This window comes from Melozone crissalis, unplaced genomic scaffold (assembly GCF_028551555.1).
Source record: "Melozone crissalis strain CALT ecotype California unplaced genomic scaffold, PUWL_Pcris_2 ptg000029l_1, whole genome shotgun sequence".
NCBI classification, from domain to species: Eukaryota; Metazoa; Chordata; class Aves; order Passeriformes; family Passerellidae; genus Melozone; species Melozone crissalis.
Window position 1 is genome coordinate 5,411,034 of NW_026535807.1, and position 26,499 is coordinate 5,437,532.

Below are 26,499 nucleotides of genomic sequence, written 5' to 3' on the forward strand. Positions count from 1 at the left end.
AAACACTAAATTTGTCAATTTAACAACAAATTCTCATGTTTTCTTGATACTTAGAAAAAATATTGTCTGATGTGTGACCTCATCCAAACACCACTGAAATCAGAGATTTCCACAGACTGCAGGAGAGGGTAACAATGACCCTTTTCCAGGCACACTTGGTGATCTGGTAATATTAGGATTTTGCAAAGCAGCCAGCACTGTTATGATGAATGTGCAAAGTGGCAGTGGTTGGTGTTAATAAACATCCTAAAGACATCTGGGAGGTGTTCATGGTACAGAAATTTGCTGTGATCTGGAGCTGCAGAGATGATGAGTGATGGTTTGGTTTGGTTGGTTGTTTCCTTTTCCCTTTTTTTCCCCTGTTTGACTCTGTGAGGATGTCAGGATTGCTTTTGTTTGGAATGTAGGATATGGTGCCGTTGCTTTTGTCACTGTCTTGCTGCTCTTTTGTGTTACTGAGCCTGTTACACTCAAATTGCCAGAGGTCCAGGTGATGCCTCACAGACAGATGAAATGTTTTCATTTCACAGCTCCTGCCCCTGCTCTGCACTCACCTGCCCTTTGGACATTGGGATTTCTCCTTTAAGAACCACATCCATGCATTTCCTTCCATTTGTTCAGAGCAAGGAATGTAATTTATTTCCCTTGATGAGTATTGTTTTGTTGTGTATTCAAGACAAAATATGGTCTGATTTATGTTTAAAAACCGTGCCAGTGTGTGAGCCATGGAGCTGGGCTGGTTGTGTGTGGTTTGTTGTGCAGGCCATGGAGCATTAACAGCTTGGTTCTGATCTCCACAATGACTTATTTATCCCTCTGATAAGCTGTGTATCCTTTAAATTCCTTGAGCAATTCTTTTTTGGCAAGGTTGCTTTATAGAAGTGATGAATTTACTCTTCTTTTGTTGCTCACTAGTTATAAACAATTTCTTGTTGGTTTAAGAGTCCAATCTGGAAATGCTTTTTGATCTCATACTAACAAGCTCAATAATTGACAAACCACAGAATTGCAATGTGTTTTTCTTTATAGAGGCAAAGGAAATTGTTCTGAAGGCACAGATTCTGGCTGGAGGGAGAGGGAAAGGTATTTTCAATAGTGGATTGAAAGGAGGAGTTCATCTAACTAAAGAGTAAGTACTTTCAATTGGAAAAACTACATAAATAAATTGCTTCTTGTATAATATTTAGGCTGTTTACAATAGCTATGGACTGTTTCTTTTAATATTTTTCAGTAAACTAACATTTTGCTTTGTTTGTAGCCCTAAGACTGTTGAACAGCTTGCTAAACAGATGATTGGGTACAATCTGTCAACCAAGCAAACTCCAAAGGATGGTGTGACAGTTAAAAAGGTAAGATTTTGGCCTCTTGAAAGTTGAAAACTATGTTCAGCTGCAATTTTACATTAATAAGCTGGGATGTACAACATAGATTTTTTCCAATCCTTCTCCAATTCCTGATTGATTACATCTAATTGATTAAAAAAAAAAGAAAATGTTACTTCTTCAGTTTGTGTATATATTTTGTTCATCAATTTTGCCATACCCACCGATGGAAAAATAAATTGTTTTCTCAATGAGTATTGAAAGGAATCGTTTGTCATAGGCTTATCTCCCAACAAATAATTTCTAAATGGTGATACAGCTGCACTATAGCATTAGCTGTACACACTTACTGACATTCTGCTTACAGAAACAGTAGATACATGGTTCCTTTTAGTAATAATATTGTCTGTACTTCACTCACCCTCAGGTCTGTGTAAGTCTTCACAGAGTGACAGATGAATCACAAAATGGTTTGAGTTGAAAGGAACCCTTAAAATTCCTTTAGTCCAACCCCCTGCAATGAGCAGATGCATCTGCAGCCAGATCAGGCTGTTCAGAGCCCCATCCAACCTGGCCTTGAACGTTTCCAGGGATGGGGCATCCACCCTGCCCTGGGCAACCTGTTCCAGTGCCTCACCACCCTCATTGTAAAAAAATTCTTTCCTATGTGTAGTCAAAATCTGTCTTCTTTAGAACCACCTTGACTTATTGCAACAGGCCCTATTAAAAAGTTTGTCCTTATCTTTATTGTATGCCCTCTTTAAGTATTGAAAGGTTTGCATGAGATTTTTTCTCAATTGAAAAAAGTGTCTGAACAGTAGATTTTTCTACTTGTTGCAGATACAGACTAAAATATGTTCATGGTAGTGGTTGAGGTACCAGATAACCATGGGAATTCATTTTCCAATGATGGTGCTTTCTGCAAGGCACCAGGATTCACTTCAGCATAAATTATTTGCTCCGTATTGGCCTAAATAAGAGAAACAAAGATTCAGCAAGAGTCTCCTTCAAATTAGTAAAATTCTTTGAGTCAGGAAATCCTGGCAATTGCCTAGCTGCTGTATCTGTTTTTACCTCTTGCTTTGTTTGACTGAGCAAGAATCCTCATACAGGTAAGTAGTCAAGAGCCTCACTCTGTCTGATGCCAGGAAATAATTTGGCATGAGCCGAAGGAGCTGCAGCTCACATTTAATATCCTGTGAACAGCTTGGTGTATTAGCATAGAAGGGGAAGGAACACCTGTCTGGAAAGATCCTGTCTAATGAGGGTGGAGGAAGGTGTTCAGGCAGTTCTTCTCTTGGGGAGCAAGGAGAGCAGATTTCCATCCACTCCTCAGAGCTGTTCTTAAAAAGAAATACTATATATTAAAATAGGAGGCTCAGTATTACCATTAAGGCAGGTCTGTCAGAGATCCTGATAATGCTAAGGATATAAGACAGGATGTACCTTTTCCATATTAAGGCACTCTGCTTGGGAAAATTAGTACTGTAAAAGCAGCTTTCCTTTATAAATTCTTTGTTTTTATTCTTTTGCCCTAGTTGGCCTGACTTGAATACATCCATACAGAAATTCTACTTTTTTGTCAGAGTGCAAGCCTGTTCATCATTGACAGATTCAGTTCTGAAACAGAAACATCTAATTTTCTTTGGAATTGGTTGAAATGGAAGAAGGAAATGGGTATGGGGGGCAGTTTTGACGTGGATTATTCAAAGGATTTGTATTAGGATGACTTTTGTGCCATGTAGCTATAGAATATTTAACCTGTGGTTCCTTTCTCCCCCTCCACATGTTTGTGTGAATGAACAGTGGGCAGGACCAAGCAGCTGGGGCAGAGGTGAAGTTTGAGGTGAAATTTGCACTACTGAGCTTCAGATATTTATTTTGGTGGTACAGGACTGTGCACAGCCTTGAGAGACTGTGTATTTTTGCTTTGCTATAGAGCTCCAGGGAAACTGGTATTTTAATGCTGATCCATGATACACCAATGTGTTGCTTTTCACTGGGAGAAGCTGATGATTTACTCATAGGCTTTCATCCTGATTACAGAGTTGGCTTTTAAAAGTATGTTGGCTTTTAACTACTATGTTTTATATTTTTTGGTATTAAGTTCTTGATTCTTAGTAATTAATGCTAAGAGCATACACCCTGCTTTAAATTAATTCAATTTGTCCAATGTTATGCTTATTAGACAGTGGAGAAAGCATGTTTAAAATTATGCACTACTTCATCAAAAATCTGTTTCCCAGCAGAATTATGTCTGTTTTAAAAGAATTTCTCATTTACAAAGCTAGCTCAGGTTGGGATATTAAATGTAGTTAGAGGAGCTGAGGCACTCAGGTTTGTGGTGTCAGGACTACAAAATCAAACACTGACATTTTAATCAAGGGGCAAACTACAATAATATTATTAAACATATAAATTTAGCTAAGTCTGAGATATCATTTAACGCAGTGGATTGTAATGCACTGAAAATGCCAGGCAGGCTCTTTGGGCTTGCTAAGGGCAGTGGGGAAGGTGAGAACAAATCACTGGCATTTTTCTATTTCAAGGCACGTACTTTCTCTCTGCATGTATGGAAGAGTTTGTGTTCTACATGTACTTAAGGAAAATTGCATTTCAGGAAGAAAAGGATTTGGGCTTTTTAAACTTTTCAGTGTTCTGGACGTTTGAGTGGTTTAAAATACTCCTATGTTTAAAAAAAATAGGTAATAAGCATTTTTCAGAAGGAAAATATTTATTATGTCACTTTCTGTGAGACAAGAAATGAGCTAGTGTCAAGTCAGGGAGTGGAAGTCGTGTACGTTTTACATCTATTTGTAAGGAAGGTATAAAAGGTAGAAATTTTCTACAATTAGAATAATTATGAAACAGAAAATGATGGTTTCAGCTTTCTTTCTCAGCTTGTGCACCTGCTGCAGAATTTAAAGTGTGTTTGTGCCTGTTCAGATTGATGTTTCTCAAATTAATAGCAATCTCTTCAATTCCCTCATAACTTGGAACCTGTTTTGTGAGTTTACATAAAATCCTCTTATGGCATTTGGAATTTGGAGAGCCTGGCTATCTGTGATGACAGTCTTCTCTTATCATGACAACCTGAGAATTCACTACCTGTGTTTTTCTCTCCAAGCAATAACAGAATGAACATTTTGCATATTTGATTCTGTTTGAGAAAAGCTGTTACAGTTACCCTCATGACATTAGATGTGTGACTTAAACTTTTAGGTAAAGATTTGTTACAGAGAAGCAAAGCTTAAAGTTGTCAGGAAGTTTTAATGAAAACTGATTTTTCCCCAGGACATTTTAAATATAAATATGATATGGTAAACAGATAATGATGTGTCATATTCTTTATCAAAAGCAAAACAGACAAAATGTGAGAAGAGTCAACAGTCTGTAGATTCAATTTCACTGTTCTTAACTGTTCATCAATGTGTTTGCATTAGTTCTGTTGTGTGAGTGATAGGTAGACTTAAATGATATTTAAAGATCTGGAACACTAATTTCCTTGGCTTTGCTCTGCATCAAACAGGGAGGATGGTGAAGGAAAGTTATTTTGTTGGGAGGAATTAGTGATATTTCACAATCTGACAATTTTTGCGCTAAGGTTTCCTACTGCAAAGTAGACTCTCAGTAGCTTTGTGAATTAAGGCAGAGAAGTATCCAATGATGTTGACATTGTTAATTAGCAATAGTGAGGACAATCACTCAGGCTGGAAGTCTCAGTTGAAAATACCTGATTTAATAATGTTAGTTCCACCTGCTGTGCCTGCAAATGTATTCCTCAAAACTTGTGGAGTGTATTCCCATCCCAAGTCTGGCCCTGACCCTGAGCTCTGTGGAAACTGAACAGCTCTGACAAGATCCAGTAGGACCAGTTGGTTTTATCTGACTTATGTCTAAAGCAACTGACTCACATTTTTCAGATACATTGATGCAGGATATGTAAGAAGGGGAAAACATGGATGCAGGTAAAAATAGTAGCAAATCAAGGATGCTTTCCCTACCCTTGCTTGTTAATTTGACAAAGCTTGGCAGGTAGCCAAGCTATGTCTCTGAAGTTGTCTTTTAGCATCACTCTGTAGTAGACTAAAATAGGCAGATGCTTTTAAGTAGTACACTAGTTTTCTGCATTCTTGGTTCTCTCCTTCACCCTGCTTTCTTAAGTTTCCTTTTGAACAGTTGTTTATTTGAACTGTTCCTTTACATCCCCCCCTATGTTGTGTGAATAAAGTGAGGTAAAAGTAGAAGGAAACAAAATTACTATAAAGCAAATTTCTTCCAAGTCAAAAACACCATAAAGAAATTTCATCTTTCCCTCAATTCTGAGCAGTGATGGCTTTATTTGATTTCTTGTTTCTTACAATTTTTTCTCCTCTAATACCTACTGCCTGGCAGAAAGTCCCTACATTCTTTCTTATGTACTCTGGAACAGACTGTCAGAAATGTGACTTGGGTGAAAGTACGCTGCATCTTTCTTGTTTATAGTCCTTGAACTGTGAAAACCCAGAAATACTCATTTGATGGAGGACCTTGTGCCAGGTAGGCAGAGTTTTAGGGCTGCAGGTACAAAAATGCCTCTTGGATTTGCTGACTGAGAGAATGAATTTCTCCTTGTGGTTTATTCAGTGACGATCATTGTCTGCAGTCATTGTTCAAAACTGTCACTTCAGAAACAGACCTTGCTAGAAAGATGTTGCCATTTAATCCTTCTTAATTATTTTAATACTTGGGAAGTGATTTTCCTGATTTCCACCACTTCCATTGAAAGATGGGAATTAGAAGCTCTCTTAAGGAAGAATGTAATTCTAATTAAATTGCAGAGGTGGCTACTTCACTTTCAAATTGAAACAGGGAAATAGGTCACAGGGTTGTAGCAGTGCAGTAAAAGCAGTGAAACCAGTGTTTCTCTTCAGGGTAGCAAGTATCAAACTGCTGCATTTTAAGGCAAAGCAGAAAGACCAGTCAGAAGCATCAATGTTTTCTTTTCTTCCCTCTCTGCATTTTAGGTGATGGTTGCAGAAGCATTGGATATTTCCAGGGAAACATACTTTGCAATTCTGATGGACAGAGCCTGCAATGGACCTGTCATGGTTGGCAGTCCACAGGGTGGTGTGGACATAGAAGAAGTTGCAGTAACTAGCCCAGAACTTATCTTTAAGGTACTGGAATAATGTTCTGCAATAACATTTTTCTCTGTCAGTTATCCAAAAGAATATTTTCCCCCCTTTCTCCTCCCATTTTTCCTTCTTCCCTGTAAAAAGGAGACAAGAAGAACCATAAAAATAGTGTTTCATCAAATACAGGATCATACCTGTCATCTAGTAAATGAAGCATATTTAACATCTGATTTTACTAGAATTTTTCAATTAGAAAAAGATCTTAAACCTGGCTGTTATGTGATATGTTAAACTTAATATCTGAAATGTTTTATGAGTGAATTTTACTTTCAGGAAGGTACACTGTTTTTTCACAGGTGGGTTGGTGCCAATGCACTTATTGTTTCTGTGGCTGTTTTTCTCTAATTGACAGAGTTGTTAATTATTTTTTTGTACCTGCAAGACTTTTGCATCTGAAATACAACTGTTGTAATTGCTTTCTTAATGATGACTACACTGAAGTATTTTTTAAGTTACTGTGGCATGATAATGAGTAGACAAGCTATTCAGCTGAGAAAATAATTGATACTATCAAGTATAATTATTCAAAAAATTGTAAAAATATTTAATGTGCACTTAAAAAAATAATATAAACTTCACGGTGTTACTGGCCAGTGACACTCATTGCCTTGAAAATATTCCAGAATATGTCATAAAAATTAACAGACTAAATATTCGTCAATGCCATCTGTACAGTAATTAAAAGTGAAAACTGGTGTCACATTCTCCTGTCAGCATGCCACCCTGAAGAATTATATATTTTTTGGAAGGACTGTTTCATAGTCAGTGTGGTAATTATAACATCCCCTATAGGCAGCTGCTATAGCCTCAGTCTCAGGGAGCCTTGGCAAACAGCCAGGCTTTAATTACTAATTTGCACATGTACACTAAGTGTTTTCCTTTTGAAGCTATAACCCTCCATTCTGATTGAATATTTAGTTATATTCATGCATGTTACTGTTGCAGGAGGAAATAGATATTTTTGAAGGCATAAAGGATCATCAGGCATTGCAGATGGCAAAAAATTTGGGATTCCAAGGACCTTTGCAGCAGCAGGTAACTTGACTCCCCTCCCTGGCTTTAGGCTGAGGGCATTTAAAACATTTTTAAATGTTTTCCAATAGGAAAGGCCACTTGGAAAGGCCAAGTGTCCATTAAATCGGAATAATTTTGACATTCTAAATACTAAATTGCTCTATGTAATTGTCATTAGGCTTTAGCATTTTGAATAAGCTCCTTCTGGTTTTAAAGTGTGAGTCCCTTCTCTTTATAGCAGTTGATGGCAGCATGCTGTTTCCCCATGTGGGATTCCTTTGTTTTCACTGGAATTCCACTGGAGCTCTGTAAATGGCATGGGTAGAGCTGGTTTTGAAAATTAGCCCTTAAAATAAGGAGAAATAAAAGTGTATCTGGCTTTGTGATTGGAACCTTTTAAATTTTTTTTATTCTTCAACTCAAAAACAAAAGGCTGCCAGCATGTTGCATTTTCAGTATCTCTTTTCTGTACATATATATTTTGAATATATATATTTGCCTATGTTCATCATTTTGGACAGAAGAGAAAAGAGCTCATTTAAGCTGGCCTGGTTTTTACTGCATTATGAAACTCATTTTTGTAGAAGTCCTTTATTTTTAATTCAGCAGTTTTAATTCTTTTCTATCCTAACATGCAATTAACAAATGCATAATGATTAAGTTGATTAACACACATTTGAAGATTTAGCTGTATATATAATGAGGAGGAATGATTATGTAGAACCTTTCAACCCTTGAAGAGTTCTGGTACTTAATAATTAACAGCAAATATGTATGGACTTTTAAACAACACATTTAAATAATGCTGCTGGAATGCATTTCTTCCCTCATGTAGTCAACTAAAAGGAATTTACTGAAGCACAGGGACATCCTTTTTATCCAGACAAATCCTGGTATTTACTTATACATTCTCTAGTTCTAGGCTGGGATTTTCTGCTTGAAGAGGCTCAGTTCTTACAGACCCTGAGAAAGGGAAGCGTTGACATTAAGCTGCCTGATTCAGAGAGGTGCTGAAAGATGGAGCAGCCTTTAATAAAAGTGAAGTGATTCTGGTGTTCTGGTGCCATTGCAGGGAGCACTGCAGCAGCAGCAGCAGCTTTCCAGGTGGCCCAGAGCCAGTGTGGGGTCATGGTGGTGCTGCCTCCCCAGTGTCACTGCTGAGAGCTCCCCCTGTGCTCTTGGGGCGTTTGTCAGCCTGAGGGTTTGTGCCAAGGAAGCTGCTGCACATTTACAACTGATGGGTTTTTTAGGGTCAAACCCACTGAGAATGCTGTGATAACTCTTGAGGAGGGCAGGCTTCCAAAGGAATTTGTGCTGCTTCCCAACTGTGAGTCTTAAAGAATCTTATCACAGATTAATGTAGGTTGGAAGGGACCTTAAAGAACATCCAGTTTCAACCACCCTGCCCTGGGCAGAGGCACCTTCCCCTAGATCAGGTCACTCAAACCCCATCCAGCCTAGGCTGGAACACTTCCAGGAATGGGGACTCCACAACCTCTCTGGGCAGAACTGGGATTGGGGTTGAGTCTTTCCACTTGTAATGTTTTCTTTTTCATGACTGACCTCATAGGGGAAATCTGACTTATGCTTTCTTTGTTCTAATTCATTTCACTTATCAGGAGAGGTCCCAAGTATTTTTTGGGTTGTGTACTTCAGTTAGCTAATCATTAATGAGAGGGAAAAAATTGAGTGGTTTTTTATTAGTGCACTTCATCTGCAAACTTATTTCAGCTAATAGGTTCACAGTGTGTAATGAACCAGAGGGATTTTTTAATACACATTCATGTTGCTGTTTTTAAGTAGTTCTATTAGTGGAAAAATATTGAAAGAACAAAAGACTTGGAAATTAGTAGTCAGTGGTGATATTTTCAGCCATGGAATCAGGCATGGGGATAGATGGTGAGGAGTAGTAGGGAATGAGCAAGAGTGTCATGTAATGAGTAAACAAGCAGGCTTCAGATGTGAGTTCTTCAAGAAAAGAATTTCAGACTGACATAGGAAGGAGAAATAGATATTTTTTTTTGAAGTCACCAGAGAGCACAAACTACTTTGTGGTTGGTGACTTTAGACTGATTAATGAGAATGCAACTCAGATCTTGGTGTACCAGAGAACATTTCATTATGCTGGTGCCTTCAGTCACTTCCCAAATTAAACTTTTCATAGTAATTGCACTGTCTATTTTGTACAAAATCTCCAGTTTGTATAGTCTTTAAATGCACATTTACTAAATCTTACACAGTATCATAATCCTGCACTGTAACAGCACAAGTGACTGTATGAATATGGTTAAGAAAACAGAAATAAAAGCAGTAATTATCTAGAATTACTGTGCAATGTAATACTTTAAAAATAATCGATAATGGTCTACCTTTGCCTTGCGAACATGAACTCTTATTTTTCTGTGTGGTAATTGTAAATCATTTGATCACATTTAGGCAGCGGATCAAATTAAGAAGCTGTATAATCTTTTCTTGGAAATTGATGCCACTCAGGTTGAAGTCAATCCCTTTGGTGAAACTCCAGAAGGGCAAGGTAAGAAACTGAAGGAAACAAATGAATGCATTATAATTCTTTATTAATGCAAACTATAAATTAAATTGCATAGAAGGATGTAGCAGCAGCTTTGCATTTATTTCATTTTGTAATGTAATTTAAACAATATTCATAAATATTCCCTTGGCAGATTTTGTATTTCAATACCTTTTGTTGTTTCATCCAAATACTGGAAGTATTGGCTTCTACATGTTCTGCTTGGTGAGAGACAGGAACATTTTCTGCTCTTCTGTTCATGGTCAAAGTTGGGGTTTTCTTGGTTTTGTTCTGTAGAGGTTTTTTTGGGGGTTTTTTTTGTGTGTATGTTGATGCTGCTAGAATTACTGAGATTGTGTGGAAAGAAACTTGTTCTTTTATGTCTGCATTCATAGGGATAATTAAAACTTTAAAGTGCATGACTTGCAGTCTACTAGAGCACAGGACAAATTTCAGCTGAAACAGACACTTGGCCACATCCTTTGGGAAGAAGAAGGGTCATTGATCTTCCTGCACCATGACTACAGGGCTGAGGAGGTGTAGGGTAAAACTGAGGAGCTGAATTAGCTCTCACCTCATTGTAACAGTTGGTATTCCAGCTGAAACCTTTCCTTCCAGTTGGTATTTTTGTCCAAGTAACTTGGACAAAGGTGAAGAGCAGAGGAGCTAAAGGTACCTGTAGAACATTGAAATAAGGGTAAGGCTGATCCAGGGGGATCACAGTTACCTCCTCGCTGTTCCATTTCACTGAGGTGCTGAAGCTTGTTTGGTGGGTACCAAGAGGAGAAATTGGTGTGCAAGAAGAGACAAGTGAGGGAGAGGGCAGAAAGTATGAGAAGAAATAAAATGTGGCCCTTAAAGATTGGAAAGGGCCATGGTGGCACTCACCTTGCATCCTTGCTGGAGGTGACTCTGTGGAAATACAGATTTGGATGAGTTACCAAGTTAGCTCTCCTGGAATGACCGTGCATATTTAGTGAGCAGGGCTTAATCTGAGGCATGGTAAGAGTCTTTGTGCTGTTTTCTCCGAGGTTTTTCCCCATGTGGTTTGCATCCAGGAAGCTGAGGAGCAGAAATAGAGTGGGTTTCAAGCTCTGCTCACAGAAATGCACAGGAGTCTTCCTGTGCTTATTCCTTTTTTGCTAGCAGTTTCTCCATCTGAAATGTCTTTAAAGAAGAATAAAGATAAAACAAATGGAAGAACATTTGAGTAGCTTAATGCAGCTCTTCCTAATGACAAAATAGAAGTCTCTGTATGAAGCCCATGATTCTTGTCAAAGTAATGGATAAGATGGATTTACTTCTTGCTGTGTTTTGTGTTCATCACTTGTGTGGATTTCCATCAGGTTGTATGTATTTCCTTGTTTAATATCCTAGCAAATTATTTGTTAACACTAATGGGTCAGAAGCCTGGAACTTCCCCTTTTTTTTGTTGTTTATTTGTTTTTGTTTTGTTTCCTCTCAGTGTAAACTGTTGAATTGGCAGATGACAAAAATCCTACACTGCTAACTAAAACAACAGTACTTCATGAATATGTGTTGGAGCATTGTTTGATATTTGTTTGGAAGAAAAATCCATTTGTATAGTCTATCATACATATAACAATGTGCTTTAGATAGTGAAAATGGTTTGATAAATATTAATACATGTTTTTGCTTCTACTTTGTACAGCATGGCCTTTGTTAAAGATGAATGTTCTGTAGAAATGAGTTTCTATTGATGTGACATGGAGGATGTTTGGGTGTAATGTAAACAACTCTGAAACTGCAGTTGTACTGTAGCTTTGAGTGGATTTAGCAAATTTGGGCACCTGAAAGCTTGAAAAGGAAAAAATGTCTTATTTCATTGCTAAAAAATAAATTAAAGCAGCATTTGAAGCATATTAGAAATTGCAGATATTTCTGCTTTTGCACATTCCCACATGATGATTGACCAGGTAAGATCTGGACTCTTCCAAGAGATTTATTATGTACACTCATGAATAATTTCTGAAACTGCAGTCACCAAAGTGGAATTTGATAGCTGTAATTTAATCTGTTATCAGTTACAAGTCAAATATTAATTTTTTTTTTTTAAATCAACATCAAAAAACCAAAACCCAATGCAAATCAAGATATACAGCTGAGACTCTCCTACTTGTGTAAGTGTTTTATTTGCTGTTTCCTTAGCTATTTTTTCCTAAGTTGAGAAACTATATGTTGAACAGAGTTACATTTCCACCAGACTAAAATTGTCTTCTTAATTGTCATTGACCTCCAGATGTGTGCAATGCTCAAGAACACGTGCACAGTACCATGGGCATGTCCCAGTGGCAATGTGAATAAAAAACACCAGCAGATAGGAAAACTATTAGATTTTTGTGGACACAGCATTTAAAAGCACTTAGATTTGATTGGTTTGTCTTGAGAAATCAATTATACTTAAGTCAGTAATTATAATCTGAACATAGTACAAGGGAAATTACTTGCATAGTAATATGATAAGTATAGAGTCTTACATTTGCTTAGAACATTTTAATCTAATGAGGCATTTGCCTATGCAAACCCATAGAAATAATGAGTCAGAAAATAGGCAAATAGCACTCTACAGGCATTTCTGCTGCTGCTGTGTTTATGGGAATACTGGGCCTGCTGGCCCAGTTCTTTGTATCTTTTATTTCATGTAGTCAGATTTAGCAACTTCTTAATTTGTTTTTGTAACCATAGTGGATGTTGATATCAATGAGAAGGTTTGTATTTACTTTCCTAATTTTCTTTATTTAAAAGTAATGTTTTGGTCATTTTTAATATATTTGGTTTCAGAGTTTTTAAGCTCTTTAATGAAATAATGCATGTATAGTTAATAACATCAGGAATGTCAAAATATGGCTAAGGAAAGCATTTTGTTTTGCTCATCTCTGAATGACTGCATGGCTTTGGGTTGGTGTTGCCTGTTATATCTGTTATTGTTTCAAAATATGGAAAGTAAACTCTCCTGTGTCATTGCTGCAGCCCACCTGTCCAAATGACAAAAACTGCCCTCCTAACATACAAGATCTTTGTTTGCAGCAAACACAGAAAACCTTCCTGTGTGCTGTGGAGATCTTGTTGTGCCTTTTCTCAGCAGAGGATTTATGGAGAACCTGTCCTTTCCTACTGGACCCAGTGCTGGAAGTTCAGCTGCTCCTGTGCTGGCGGCAGCATCATTCCCAAATTCCCAAAGCAGCCTCCCCTCTCTGCTGGAGGATCTGCAGTATTTCAGGAGCTCTGGCTAACTGTAAACTCTAAATTCCTGAATGTTGTTTTATTCTCTCCTCCAGTTGTTTGCTTCGATGCCAAGATAAACTTTGATGACAACGCAGAATTTAGGCAAAGAGAAATATTTGCCATGGATGACAAGTCTGAAAATGAGCCCATAGAGAATGAAGCTGCCAAATATGACTTAAAATATATAGGACTGGATGGAAACATTGCTTGCTTTGGTAAGAACAAATACATCCAAAAGACATTTGAAAACAAATTTATGCTTGTTCAGTGTAGAGACTTTGTTTACATCTGACATTCAGGTCACCCTTTACAGAATTTCAGTTTGTTTTACTGAGTGTTTCTGCAGTTTTTCTGTCCTTCCACAAGTTCTTGCAGGAATGAAACTAAAATTGTGTGCAAACTGTGCTGATGGCCAGAGCACACAAGCAGTGCTGTCAGAGAGAAGGCAGGCTAAGCCTTAAAAACTCAATTTCTGGCTTTGTAATCTGATGTAATTGGTCTTTCCAGTAATTAAAACAAAATAAGAAAAGTCATCAAAACCTAATCATTAATTTAAAAAAATAAGAGTGTGTTAGTCAAAAGGCACTTGAAAAATATGTTTTTATAAAGGTGACATTCCCAGTTACAATTGAATATTAAACTCTATTTCCCTTTAAGGAAAGCTGGCTGCTAAAGGATCTGCTTAGAAATGGCAATTTTTTATTTTCCTAAAGTTTCTATAGAACAGAAATTACTCTGCTGTTTAGAAGAGATAAGTAGAAAAATCAGCTGTGCTCTAAATAATTTTATTTTGTACAAATTCTTTTAGCCAATGCAATATTTTATTATTAATCTAATTGAAGTAGGTAATTTTTTTTACTTGGTGAGAAAATGCCCAGCATTTACATTGGCTGAGATATATTGGCAAATCTACGAGATTCTGATCATGTGTTGCAGTTGATTCAGTAAGTGGCAGTGAGACTTCAATCTCAATTTGAAAAACAACCAAAAGATCCCAAAACCCAAATAATAATTGCCAACATTATGCCATGTTTGTAGTGGTCTGTATTCTGGTTGACGCAGGAGCATTTGTCCAATAGGAGCAACATAAAGGGGACACATAATTCTCATCGCTTTTCCCAGTTTAGATCTTCCTATCCATGGAAATGCTTCTAGACCAGTGCAAATCTGAAATAAGATGTTTCAGGAACATCTGAGGTCTGTCCCCAAAATGAGTTATCTGTGATGCAGTAATACAAAACATCCACTGCTATCAGAGTGATGGGAGGGGAGCTTAAAGAGTCAATTTGTCCTTCACTGTTTCAAGAAGTTTTTATGTCTCTTTAATAAAATCAGAAGGTTCTGCATTGCCACAATTATTATTCCAGTGCTCATACATGCTTAAAGGAAGGTGAACATCTAAGCCCTAAAAAAACTTTATGTTGGTGTGTTTGCACCAGATTTTGAATTATTTGTTGCATTGGATGTCCTTGGATAGCTACTAGTATTTAGAAATAGCTGTGTAACATTTTGAGCCATGTTCTGGGGTTGTGCTGATACATTTGAAGCCTTTTCACAAATCTTATCTGTGTGAATTATAAGCACTTTGATGTTTGCAATTACAGTCAATGGAGCTGGACTGGCAATGGCAACCTGTGATATAATATCCCTGAATGGTGGAAAGCCAGCCAACTTCTTGGATCTGGGTGGAGGTGTGAAGGAAGCACAAGTCTATCAAGCATTCAAACTGCTGACTGCTGATCCCAAGGTAAAAATGTTGGGTTTGGACTGGGAGCTTCCCTGTGCAGCAACAGGGCTGAGCAGGACCATGAATAGTTCACAGAAAAACCCAGATCAAGGTGGGAATACTGAGGGTGAGTTCCTAATAGGCTGATCTGGGAGGAAAATCAATTCAATATGAACCATTGGACAGATTTTTCAGCTCCTGATGCATACTCAGGTTTGCTGGTGAGTTGTGAGTGGGAGCTTTCTCAAGGCAGTTCAGCACAGGAGTGCAGGTGTGCTAATGCTGGATTGCAGTGCTGAACTCAAGGCACCTCACTCCTGAAATGGAATTTGTGAGACGTAGATGCTTAAAATAGCATTCCTAATAATGTAGTACTACAATAGACTGAGGAGAAAAATGGGAAAATTAAGTAAATAGCTAATTCCAAGGGGTGATTTGTACTCTTTTAAACTCAAGGTTTCTAAAATATCTGACTCTGCACTGCAGGATAATCTGTATTTAATTAACATTCCCAGGCTGGAACGTTCTGACACTTCCTTTTGCAGATGGAGCTGCAGTTGCTCTTTTCTCTTTTGAACAAGAGAAGAAGACATTAGTCTGTGTGTACTGAGTAGAAGTTATTTCTAGAGATGTGTGTTGAGGTCACTGGTCTCCTCTGCAGGCAGAACTGGAGTATCTGCTGAGAGAATATTGATCAGGCGTGGGCTCTGGAGCAGTGCCAGCTGCCCATCCTGCCAACGTGCAGCTCTGCTTTTGTGTGCAGCCAGCGCTTCCTTGCTGCTGATATTTTTACTAACAGGAATCTGTTGGAGGGCTTTGATCATCTTTCCCATCTCCTGCACGTAAGCATCACAGCTGAAGCCCCTATTTCAACATATTGCTTCTTTTGTGGATCTGGCTTCATCCCCTTTATCTCATGTTTGCTGTGATTCCAGTCATTTTCCTCATGTTCATTGTGATGTGATATTGGCTTCTAAAGGCCACCTTCCTGTGACAATTACATTGCTCTAATTGTATGCTCTGTGCAGCAGAAAGTGACAAAATGCTGTGGCTTTTCAAATAGAGGTGGGTATTGTTTGCAGCAACATTTCAAGGCAAAATTAGGAAGAAAATTTACAGTACAAAATAAGCACAGGTCAACTTTATACTGTAAGCTCTTTGCAGTTGCAACTCTCCCTGCATATTTTATAAGTACCTGGTTCCTTGATTTCTCAAGTGTTTGTTGTTTGAGTTGTTTGAGTTGTTCTGCAGTGTTTGCTTGGTGTGATGATCTGGGTTTGCCTGAGATGTAATTTAGTTCTGAAACTTGTGTTAGTGGTAGAGAAGCAGGTGCAGTAAGGTCTCAGATACACAACTTAGCTGGTGATTATCACTGTGCTAAGTAGTTTGTACTGTCTGCTGCAGCACAAACAGCAGGTATTAATTTTGGTGATGAAGCTGACTGAGTTTAAACAATTTTAAAACAAAAAGGCATTCTAGCAGCTCTCAGCTATAGAACATCTGCGTGCCCAACATTTGACTTGTGTTATATCCTTCTATTACCCATTCTGATTATATGTTACTGCTTAACTATTTCCAACTGCATGCACCAGGGTTAGGGGAGCTCTGCTACTGAGAGAAAGCAAAAGGGAACATGGAAAGGACCTGAATTAAGCATTTATGCTGGGGCTGTGCCATTCCTGGCATTGACTGGCTGAAGATGCAGAAGGCAAAACATTTCATGCTTTATTTCATTCTGTTCAGAAAATACAGCAAATGTCTGTTATTTCTTCTCCTGATACACCATGTCCATTAGCTCACTAATATATAATCAGAAAATTGGATGAATCCTCTCTTTTCTTAACTAATGGTAGGGTTTCAGTCCCAAGAGTCTCTGTAGCTAATGCAGCATTTACAGGTTGTATCTGGTCAGTCATTTCCCTGTGGCCTTTAACTTGATTCCCATCTGGTTTGATAAGATAAAAATTTGTTCTTGGGAACTTGAGGTTCAGTTAATTTTTGTAAATATCCAAATGTCTGGAGACTAAAGAAATAAACAAAAAAAAAAGTTCTCAGGGCTGTAATATGGAGAATTGCTGGTTTTTAATTGTGCTGGCAGAGTTAAGGACATTGGAGAAGATGAAATCTTCCAGAAGGAAAGGTTCAACTGCACTCTGAAAAAGATCTTTTTCTCCCTCTTTAGTTGTCTTTAAAATGACAAAAAAACCCAAACAAACAAACCAAAAAACCACACAACCCTTCCTCTCCCTCAGACAAAGAAAATAAACAAATCAAGGTAAGCCATGATTTGATTTAGTGAAACAGAGGATATTGTTTTTTGGGAAAAGTGAAGATCTGGGTTGGTTTGCTGCTGGTTTAATCTGTCAGCTGTCAGTGTCTATAATTCTTGGGGAAAAAGAAAATATTGTATGGGGTTTTGTTGCAAAAGGTGATCCACTGGCTTTTGGATGGAAATGCTGTCCCTGGAGCCAGTGACCCTTTTTACACTCTGCTGGTCTTGTTTGCTGTCTGCCATATCCAATACTTCCTAGGTTAGACAGGTCATTGCAATGGTTCTGAATTCCTTTCTATTCACTGTCTAAATTCCAATTGCTTTTTTTCTTTCTTTTTTCTTTTCCTTCTTCCTGCCTGTCTTATTTCTATAAGTTGGCGCTGTGCATCTGCTCTGGTAGAAAATGTACAGTCTTCCCTGTTTTTAGATACTAGCAGGAAAGGGAAAGATGGCTCAATTCTGGCAGTTCAGGCTGCTGGGAGACACTGCAGGAGCTTCATTTATCCCCCTTTGTCCCACAGTGAAGTGGAAGTGGTTGTTGCCTTTGGTGTTTCTGAGGTTCTGGGTGGTGCCTGGCTTTCCCTTGCATGTGTGAATTCCTGCTCCAGGCATCCCCACAAAGTTCTCATCTGTGAGCACTCTCACATCCTTGTCAAGCTCCACAGGTGCTTGTTTTTGTTCATGCTGAAGACCTGGTTACCATATGATGACTCTTTGTAGGATTCAGCAAGGTTTTTTGGAAAGGCTAAAGCTGAAAGAAGTATCTGCTCTTTCCTGGATCTCCGTGGGCTGCAGAGGAATCTTGGCCCTGGCACCTGGGGCAGTTCCTGCCCTTCCTCCTTCACTGCAGGGCTGTTCCTCTCCTATTCTCAGTCCTCTCTCCAGCTGCTGTTTTGCAGTTTTCCTTGCCCTTCTTAACTCTGTTATCCCAGAGGTGATGCCACTGTCCCTGATGGGCTCAGGCTCCATTGCAGAGCTGATGGCTCCATCAGACATGGGAAGCTCCTGGCAGCTGCTCACAGAAGCCACCCTGCTACCAGAATCTGGCCTCACAAACTCACACAAAAGCCAACTTAGCTGTAAGCAGGTTTATTTTACCATCAGCACACTCTAGTCCTGATCTTGGCAGTGGAGTCCTATTAGAAAGTGTCACTGAAACACAGGCAGCTAAAGGCCAACATGGTTTGTTGTTCTTTTTCTCCTTTTCCCACTAAAGTTGCCTTTTTGAAGCCTGTCATTGATGATATGACTAAAGACTCACCAAAGCAATCGATGTTGACAACTGTTGGCTTGTTATTTAGGCAAAGTAGTATTGACAGAAAGACAAACGTTTCTCAGGAGAAACTATTCCATATTGACATCTGTTAGCTCATATCCAGGGAATAATTAATATCAAACCCACACAAGACTTCATTTTTTTTTTCTTAAGCAATCATCTAGTCCAAATTCAGATTATTGTCTTAATTATATGGACTAGACAATCATTCCTGTCACCTTGCTTTACCTGTTCATGTTCAGATGTATCTCTGTGCCCACACATAATTGGCACTGATGTGTTTCACTGCTGTGTGTCAGGCAGAGGTTTTGGGGTTTTATTTTCCAGGCACCTGAGAGAGTGACCAGAATTCTGAAAGAGGATATCATTAAACCATAACTTTGCAATTCACTTCTTTCCCAGCTGTGTTTGGTGTGAAAATAATACAGTTTATACATCCTTATTATACAAGACATTTTTATCACCAGCTTATCCTTTTGGCTTCAGGGATTTTTAGCATTAACTGTCTTAACATTTGCAGTCTGTTACGTGGCAACAGAAGGGATAACATTATACTAAGAGGGAAAATTTGGGATATTCTTTTCTTAGATTTCAGAAATAAAAATAAAATTGCCATGTGTAATGAATTTGGTCTTTATTTTGGGTAATTAATTTAAAATTGAGTGAGCTAGCTCAGCTCAGACCATTCAAAACATCTGAAATCATTCAGGCAGATTGGGGTGTAGTAACTGTATTTGGGTGGTTCTGGACTGTTTGCTCTCACTCTGCAGCTTTGAACAATGACCTGCTCAAGGGGAAAGCTTTAAAAATGCAAGAATTCCAAATGCCACATTTCTGTGATAGGGAATTCCTCATGCTTAGAGCATACGCTGGCTGTGGGCAGTTTGCTGCATTTCACTGATTGTCAGCAGTGGATTTCTCAGTGTTACAATAATACAAACACATAAATCAGTAGGAACAGATAACCTTCCCTATCACACATGCAGCATGTGTCATGGGCATATAATTTTGGAGAAAAAAGGAAAATGTAAGATACAGTTGCAGACATAAAATAGAGTGTTAGCACTGAATTTGTTTAAATTGTCAGATTTTGTGTCATTTCAGAACCCTGTTCTTACAGCCTCATTAGGAATCTCTTTGCTTTCTTATTCACATACCATGCACCCTTTACACACTTCATTAGCCAGCTCTTCTTTGCACAGCATGGAAATTCTTTACACCTTGTGTAAAGAAGAAGGTGAAGCATCATGCTGTGGTTTGGGGACTCCAAACTCTGTGGCTGAGGAGCTGCTCCAGTGCACAATGCCTGTGTGCTGCACTGCTCTGCACTGTTCAGCACAGAGCAGATGTGCTCTGTTAACCCCCTCATCTGCCATCTACAAAGATTGATCAAAAACTAAATAGTTTGGTAAAGAAGTTAAGTGCTATGAAAATCATAAAAGTTATCACTGATGCTCACTGCTTATTACTGAGCCCCCTCCTCCAGGCAGTTTAGTGCTCAGCACTGGTTTTGTAGAAGTACAATATTAAATTTTTAAAAAGAAAATCATAATAAATTAACCTGTTGTATTTTTTGCTAGAAATTTTGACATTTCTGTAGGATGTTGTCTAATCAATCATTGAAAAATTCCACATAATTTTTGGAATCTGGATCTTGCTACATCATCTTATTATTATCTCCTATTAGCACAATAGAGGGGCCATTTGTCTTGAGGGGGAATAAACAGGTAGCTAGAGAGCAACCTTTTCTCTGATTTAAAATATACAAATAATTCAGGGGTTGAAAGAGGAATCAGACACACAAAGGTGAAGGAGCCTGCAGTTAACCTGAGCAATCTGCCTGGTGGTACAGGTCAGTGACTGCCTCAGGCAGGAAATAAGGGTTAAGAGCAGCAAAGAAATGTGGCTGTACAGGGTAGCTGTTCTCAAAATACTGCAGCCAAAAAAGGTATTTGAGTCCTACAGCAGTTTATTTTGGGAATTTAGACACTATCCAGCACCACAAGGTTTTAAAGGCTAGCTAAACAAGCAATTATCCAGGAAATTTCAGGGAGAGTTGATCCTGCCTTGGAGCCAGCGAATGGTCTGGAGCTTCCTTTCTGTGTTTCAGAGAGGAAACATAAACATAAAGGTGTAAAACTGTGACTGATAATTCTGTAAGAGCAATGATGTCTTGACTCTGAAAGTTTAAGATTATTCTCACAAAATGACAGTTTGTGGGGGTACAAAATACCTATTAGGGCACGGAAATGTCTTGAAAAGGTGCATAAAGTTCACAAAAGCATATTGTGGTTTTTGTCTCAGAAATTTGTACAAGTATTTTGCCTTTAGACAATTGAGCAGGTCATGGTTCTCTTAAAGATACTGTACGTTTTGAGTTTATAAGAGTAATTTAGGAATTTCCCCACATTTTTTATTAGCTCTGCATTGGTGAGAAAATACAGACTGATAGAACTATAGCAAAGATTCTTTTCTAATGTGCCTTTTCAGTATTGCAGAATTAATATGAAATGACTATTCATCTTTTAAAACACTTAAAATATTGAAAAGTCATTCTTTCATTTCACTGAGGCACTTTTACAGACTGATAGCATATTGACAATATTTATGAAAATGAGAGGACAATTATGCATTTAAAATGCATAATTGAATTGTCTTGATTTATAACCAAAAGTAAAATATTTTTCAAGAGCATGTGTAGTATTGAGTCCTAAGTAATTGATATGTAAATATACTTGAACATGAATCTGTCATTATTTATGGGCACTGACAAGTTGAATGCCTTTTGGCATTTTATAGTAGGCTATAATGAATCCTAAAAACTGGATATGAAAATAAAATTCCTAAGCAAGAGGAAAACTTGTAGTGATTTTGTAATTGCTTCCTTTGTGGCAGGAATGTTTTCATAAATGGTAAATGCTGGCAAATTTGTGGAAGAACCACGACACAAACTGAGCTGGTGGGTTTGGATGGAACTTGGAGTGTTTGTGTGCTAATTATCCTCTCTGGAGTGTTGTATTCTGACGGTGCTCACAGGAGTCCCAGGATGAGGGAAGAGATGAGGATCTGACTCCATGTTTCAGAAGGCTGATTTATTATTTTATCATATATATTATATTAAAACTATACTAAAAGAATAGAAGAAAGGATTTCATCGGAAGCCTAGCTAAGAATAGAAAAAGAAGAAGAATGATAACAAAAGCTTGTATCTCGGACGGAGAATCCGAGCCAGCTGACTGTGATTGGCCATTAATAGAAACATCAACATGGGCCAATCACAGATCCACCTGTTGCATTCCACAGCAGCAGATAACCATTGTTTACATTTGTTCCTGAGGCCTCTCAGCTTCTCAGGAGAAAAAATATTAAGGGATTTTTCAGAAAATATCATGGCTACATTGTCTCTTATAAAGCAGGAAAAGAAGAGCAGGCATTTCCATTTCCTTGGAGCAGAAATGGCATCACCCTCCTGAGAGAGCTGCTCTCTGGGCAAGGCTTGCTGCATTTCCCAGCTTGTTTGGAGGTGTGCTGGGTTAGTGATCCAAGTGAGAGAGGATTTTGTTATTGCCTTTGGTCTTAGTGCTCAGGGTTGGAGAATGTGGATTTTTCTGAGGTCTTCACTGGTGAGCTGGGAGGGCTGAGCCTGTGGTGGGAAGTGTTTGGGAAGGACATGGGAATGGTTATGGGACCTGTTTCTTGTAATGCCAGAGCCTGGTGTCACCATCTCACTCCAAAGCAGGCCCTGAGCTGGAAGGTGATGGATTCAGGCACTGAATCTCCATCCTGAGCACCCTCCCAGCACCTCTCACTGCCAAGGGCCTGATGGCATGTCCAGGGTGTGCAAGAAAACCTGCATGGCTTGGGATTGCCCAGTAAAATACATCACAAAAGTGTTTAATCCTTCACTGGGATTTCCAAATTGATGAAATTTTGAAAATTTATATGACTCATTTCGCAATTAGTGAAGATAAAAAGAGAAGATATTTTGGGAAAGTCAATTTGGTAATTCATCTTGGTGAGATGAGTAATTTATTAAGGATCTATTTTAGATCCTCCATCTAGCACACATACAGGAGAATGAAAGACAAATAATCTGATAATACAGGTAGGAAATAGTACATTAAAAGAAAAGTTGTAGGTGTCCTTACTTAAACTCCCCTGTAGAGAAAATCACATTTTAATTCTCATTATTTTTAAGTGGGTGTTATGGCAGTCTAGGAATGTGTTTGTTCTTTCAATCAAAATGAAGAAATTTAATCACCTTGCCTCCATCTGTTCTTGACAAACTGGCCCAGATGATGAAATGTGTATCTCAGGTAGGAGCTTTCAGCCATTTGTGCTGGGTTAGGCACACTCTTGTGATAGTGAAATAAATAACAACTGGTTTTACTTATCATTGCAGAAGCACCCTGGATGGATGGAGCACAGGTAGATAGGACTTCTTATTTTTCTTACTGATAAGACTCAATTTGGGGAAAAAATGGTAAAGCATGACAAAATTAACAAGTGTTTTCTCATCATAAAATTATCTTTTAATGACGGAAGGGCCTGATATTGCCATAATTTTTAGAGTAAAGATACTTCTTTTTTTTGAAGGGTATCATAGGGTGATGGAAAAGTTTTGTAAAAGACAAAAATTGTTTGAAATGCAGCTTAATTAAAGAGGACTAATGCTATTTCTCTTGAATCTCTGTTTTGCTTCAGGTAGGATTGAATTATTTCACAGCTTCATATTCGTGCTCAAATTCAACAAGAATTCAAACCTGTTTCAAGTTTTAATATTTTATTATCTATTATTCTGAGTGGGTTGATAAAGCTGAAATAAATGAGTCTATTTAAAGCTGATCATGTGCTTAAGTAGTTGGCAAATCAAGTCCATGTCTACCACAAATGAGTAGTCTTGGTCTTTTTGCTCCAGGTTTAGTTTCATCTTCTAATAAAAAGCTACCCTCTCATAGGAAGATAAACTTAGTCCTGTTTCTCAAAAGATGTTGCAGTTTTTGTGCCTTTCACCATCAGCAGTCTCTAAAGTCAGGTGTTCTCTTTAGAGTGGTGTGAAAAGTGAACAGTTTATTTATTTTGGTGCTCCTACCTCTGATAGCAGTCTGAAGCTGAAGTTCTTCCATTTCCATCTGCCAGTGGCCAAATTTTCCTGGTTTTAGTCTGGGGTGTGTGCAGGTGATGCCTGGTGAAGGCTGACCTGGAATAGAGGCTAGATAGAGTTAAAAAATAAAGTAGGGATTTATTTTCCAGCAGAAAAATACCAAACATTTTAAAGATTCTTTTTTTCCCAAGCAATTAAAGGAGCTGATTAGGAATAAGGTAGCCTTACTTGTTTCAAATTGCCGTATAATTTCTTCTTTCTGGCTGGGATGGAGCAGGTATTGTACTACTGCAGCTATTCCAAATGGATTTAGAAGACATTTGACTGCTTTTACAAAACCATTTGCACCTTGAATCTTCTGCAATGCCTTTTGTATTCTTTTTCATTTGCATACATATTTTACTCATCAAATAAGTAGAGGGAAAAGAGAACTTCCTTTTGAATTTTTACATGCTGCTTGCTGTGGTGAAGATGAGTAAATCTGCAGATCTCTACCCCACTGCTGCTCTGACACAACATTTCCAGAGCCTGTTTTGTATGCAGTGCTGGCTGCTGCTGTACTTTAGAAACCATTTCTAATTATTTAAGGGTAAGCCTGAGTAACCAAAGAGCTGCAGAGCACCAGATGTTCATTCCCTGGGAGCGTGGGGGAGAAGGAGCCTCCCTTGCTGCAAAAAACCTGCTCAGGGCAGAGGAGCTGAAGCTGATGTGGCTCCCACCATCCTCTGCCATCCTCCCCCAAATAACTCTGCAGTGCCTCAGTGCAGGAAATACAGCAATCCTGCTATCAGTGCCAGAAAATTGGATTTCTGGGTGGCTGACAGGTGAGCTGACCAGGAAAGTCAGCATTCACTTCACCAGAAAAAGGGAATGAAATCTGCACCTTCAGACAGGGCCCTGCTGAGAAGGTTGTTCAGCAAAAGTGTGCGTAAAACTCTGTCCTGTGACAGTGATGCCAAGCCTGTGATTAAAGCAGGAACCTTTGTATAAACTGTGGATGGCATTTCTGAATGGTGGATTTGGAATTAATAGCGATAACCTGGGAAAAGAGGAGAAACATCTCATTAAGAAAATAGATTATATACATGCTTATGTGGTGCAAGTTTTAATCTAGACAAGATTAAAACTTGAAAATGCTGAGGATTTCTTTTTTCTCAACTAAATCTTGATTAAGTCAACCTCCCAGAATACTGTTATGGGTCTGTAACAGGCAAAAAAAAGAAGAATCAGTTATTGGGTAGAAATGAATGAATGTGCAGAGTCAATATTTTGTAGGGGGTGTTGCAAGTTGAATGCCTGATGCCCAACAAATCATTTGATTTAAAGGTTTGGGACGGCAATGCTCGACTTCTCATTGAAGAAATATAAAGGAGCAAATTACTATTTGCTGAAAAGTCACAGAAACCTTATCAGAATTGTTTAGTTCCTGCTGCTCCCTGGAGGTTTTTCTCTTCAACCATTGATTGAGTATGTGCTCTCTGAATTGTGAAGGATTTGCCTTTAATCAAAACTTCCATGGGGCTCTGCACAGTTGTTCTGGGATTTTTGTGTGTTTTACTTTGAGGGAATCTCAAATACATTTTTGTTTTCACTTAGTCATACAAACTGTGGAAGTAATTGAACTGAAAAGATAAAAACAATTAGAGCAAGGATGGTGTCGACATATCAGCAGCATTCCTGTAACTCTTTTAGCAATGCTGAACATCTGTTGAACTTCCATAAGAAAAGCAGATGGGTTCAGCCTTGCCCCTGACCTTATTGACCACTGCAGTGTGAGGCAAAAAACTTACTCTGACATTAGGTCAGCTCTGTCATTCCCTTCTAGCAAGAACTGTTGGGATTTTTTTTTTTAATCCAAGGAAATAAAAAAAATTTTTTTTTGTGAGAATATATTTTCATATTTACTGTCCTAAAAAAAAAAATTAAATATAGAGATTTTCTGCAGCTCTTATTAGGGATAAAATGTCCTGCCCTCTTCCACCCTTTGTTTGACACCTGATATGGTATTTCATTTATATTTCTGTCTTTTTGAGTTCAGTGTATTTTACCACACAGCACTCCAGAGTGCTCACCATAAAAAGCTGACCACCAAATTTCCATTATTCATCATTTACCATTTCATACCAAAGGAGAAAATCTGGCACAAGTTTGATTCCAGTAGAAAGAATTATTGGCATTTTGCTGCAGTTCTGTGCAGTGAGAGAGCTTCCCTTTGTGTGAAGTTGAACAACACCAACACAAGATTGTCCCACCAAGCCAAGAGCAACTCCACTACTGAATTCTCAGGTGCAGCATCCTGGCATATAAATCAAACCCTGTGTAATTCTGGTGCCAATTTCTTGGTCAAAATCTCAGCCCTGGTGTTGAATTTAATTACATGGTGGATAAAGAGCATGAAGCACTTTTGTGGTATTTAGGAAATTGTGGTCATGACTACTAAATAGCTTTTATTCCCTGAATTTGTAGCAGGGGTAATTGTTTATCACTCACCAAGTCCCTCAGTTTCTCAGTTCTTACAGTCAGAAGTGCTGTAAGGGCCCAGAGTCACAATGCCACCCTCAGCAGAGGATGATGATGTTTATCAGAAATCAGGGGAGCTTGAATCAAGCTAAAAGTGCTTCAAAGGTGAGGCTCTTTTCCCTCTCTTAAGAGTAGAGAAGGAAAACTTCAGTGAAAATGATTGTGCTGTCTCAGTTCCTTCTCTGTTTTTGATGTACTTTCATCACTGATTTGCTCCACAATAAAATGCCACAAATGAATTATTGTAATATAAAAGTAAATACTGTTTTGGTCAGCTCTTCCTTCTCTGGAGGTGCATTTTATATGCTAATG

The 26,499-nt window shown here is 38.3% G+C and overlaps 1 protein-coding gene across 1 annotated transcript in view; it reads left to right on the plus strand.

Annotated features, from left to right (window-relative positions):
• The window catches only part of SUCLG2 (succinate-CoA ligase GDP-forming subunit beta), a 101,951-nt gene that overhangs the window by 44,247 nt on the left and 31,205 nt on the right, over positions 1-26,499 (plus strand). Inside the window, exons 3-9 of the mRNA XM_054281196.1 lie at positions 1,030-1,129; positions 1,259-1,349; positions 6,329-6,481; positions 7,445-7,534; positions 9,950-10,046; positions 13,343-13,504; positions 14,894-15,036. Of these exons, the coding sequence (XP_054137171.1) occupies positions 1,030-1,129; positions 1,259-1,349; positions 6,329-6,481; positions 7,445-7,534; positions 9,950-10,046; positions 13,343-13,504; positions 14,894-15,036 (836 nt within the window). The remainder of the gene's footprint in view (positions 1-1,029; positions 1,130-1,258; positions 1,350-6,328; positions 6,482-7,444; positions 7,535-9,949; positions 10,047-13,342; positions 13,505-14,893; positions 15,037-26,499) is intronic.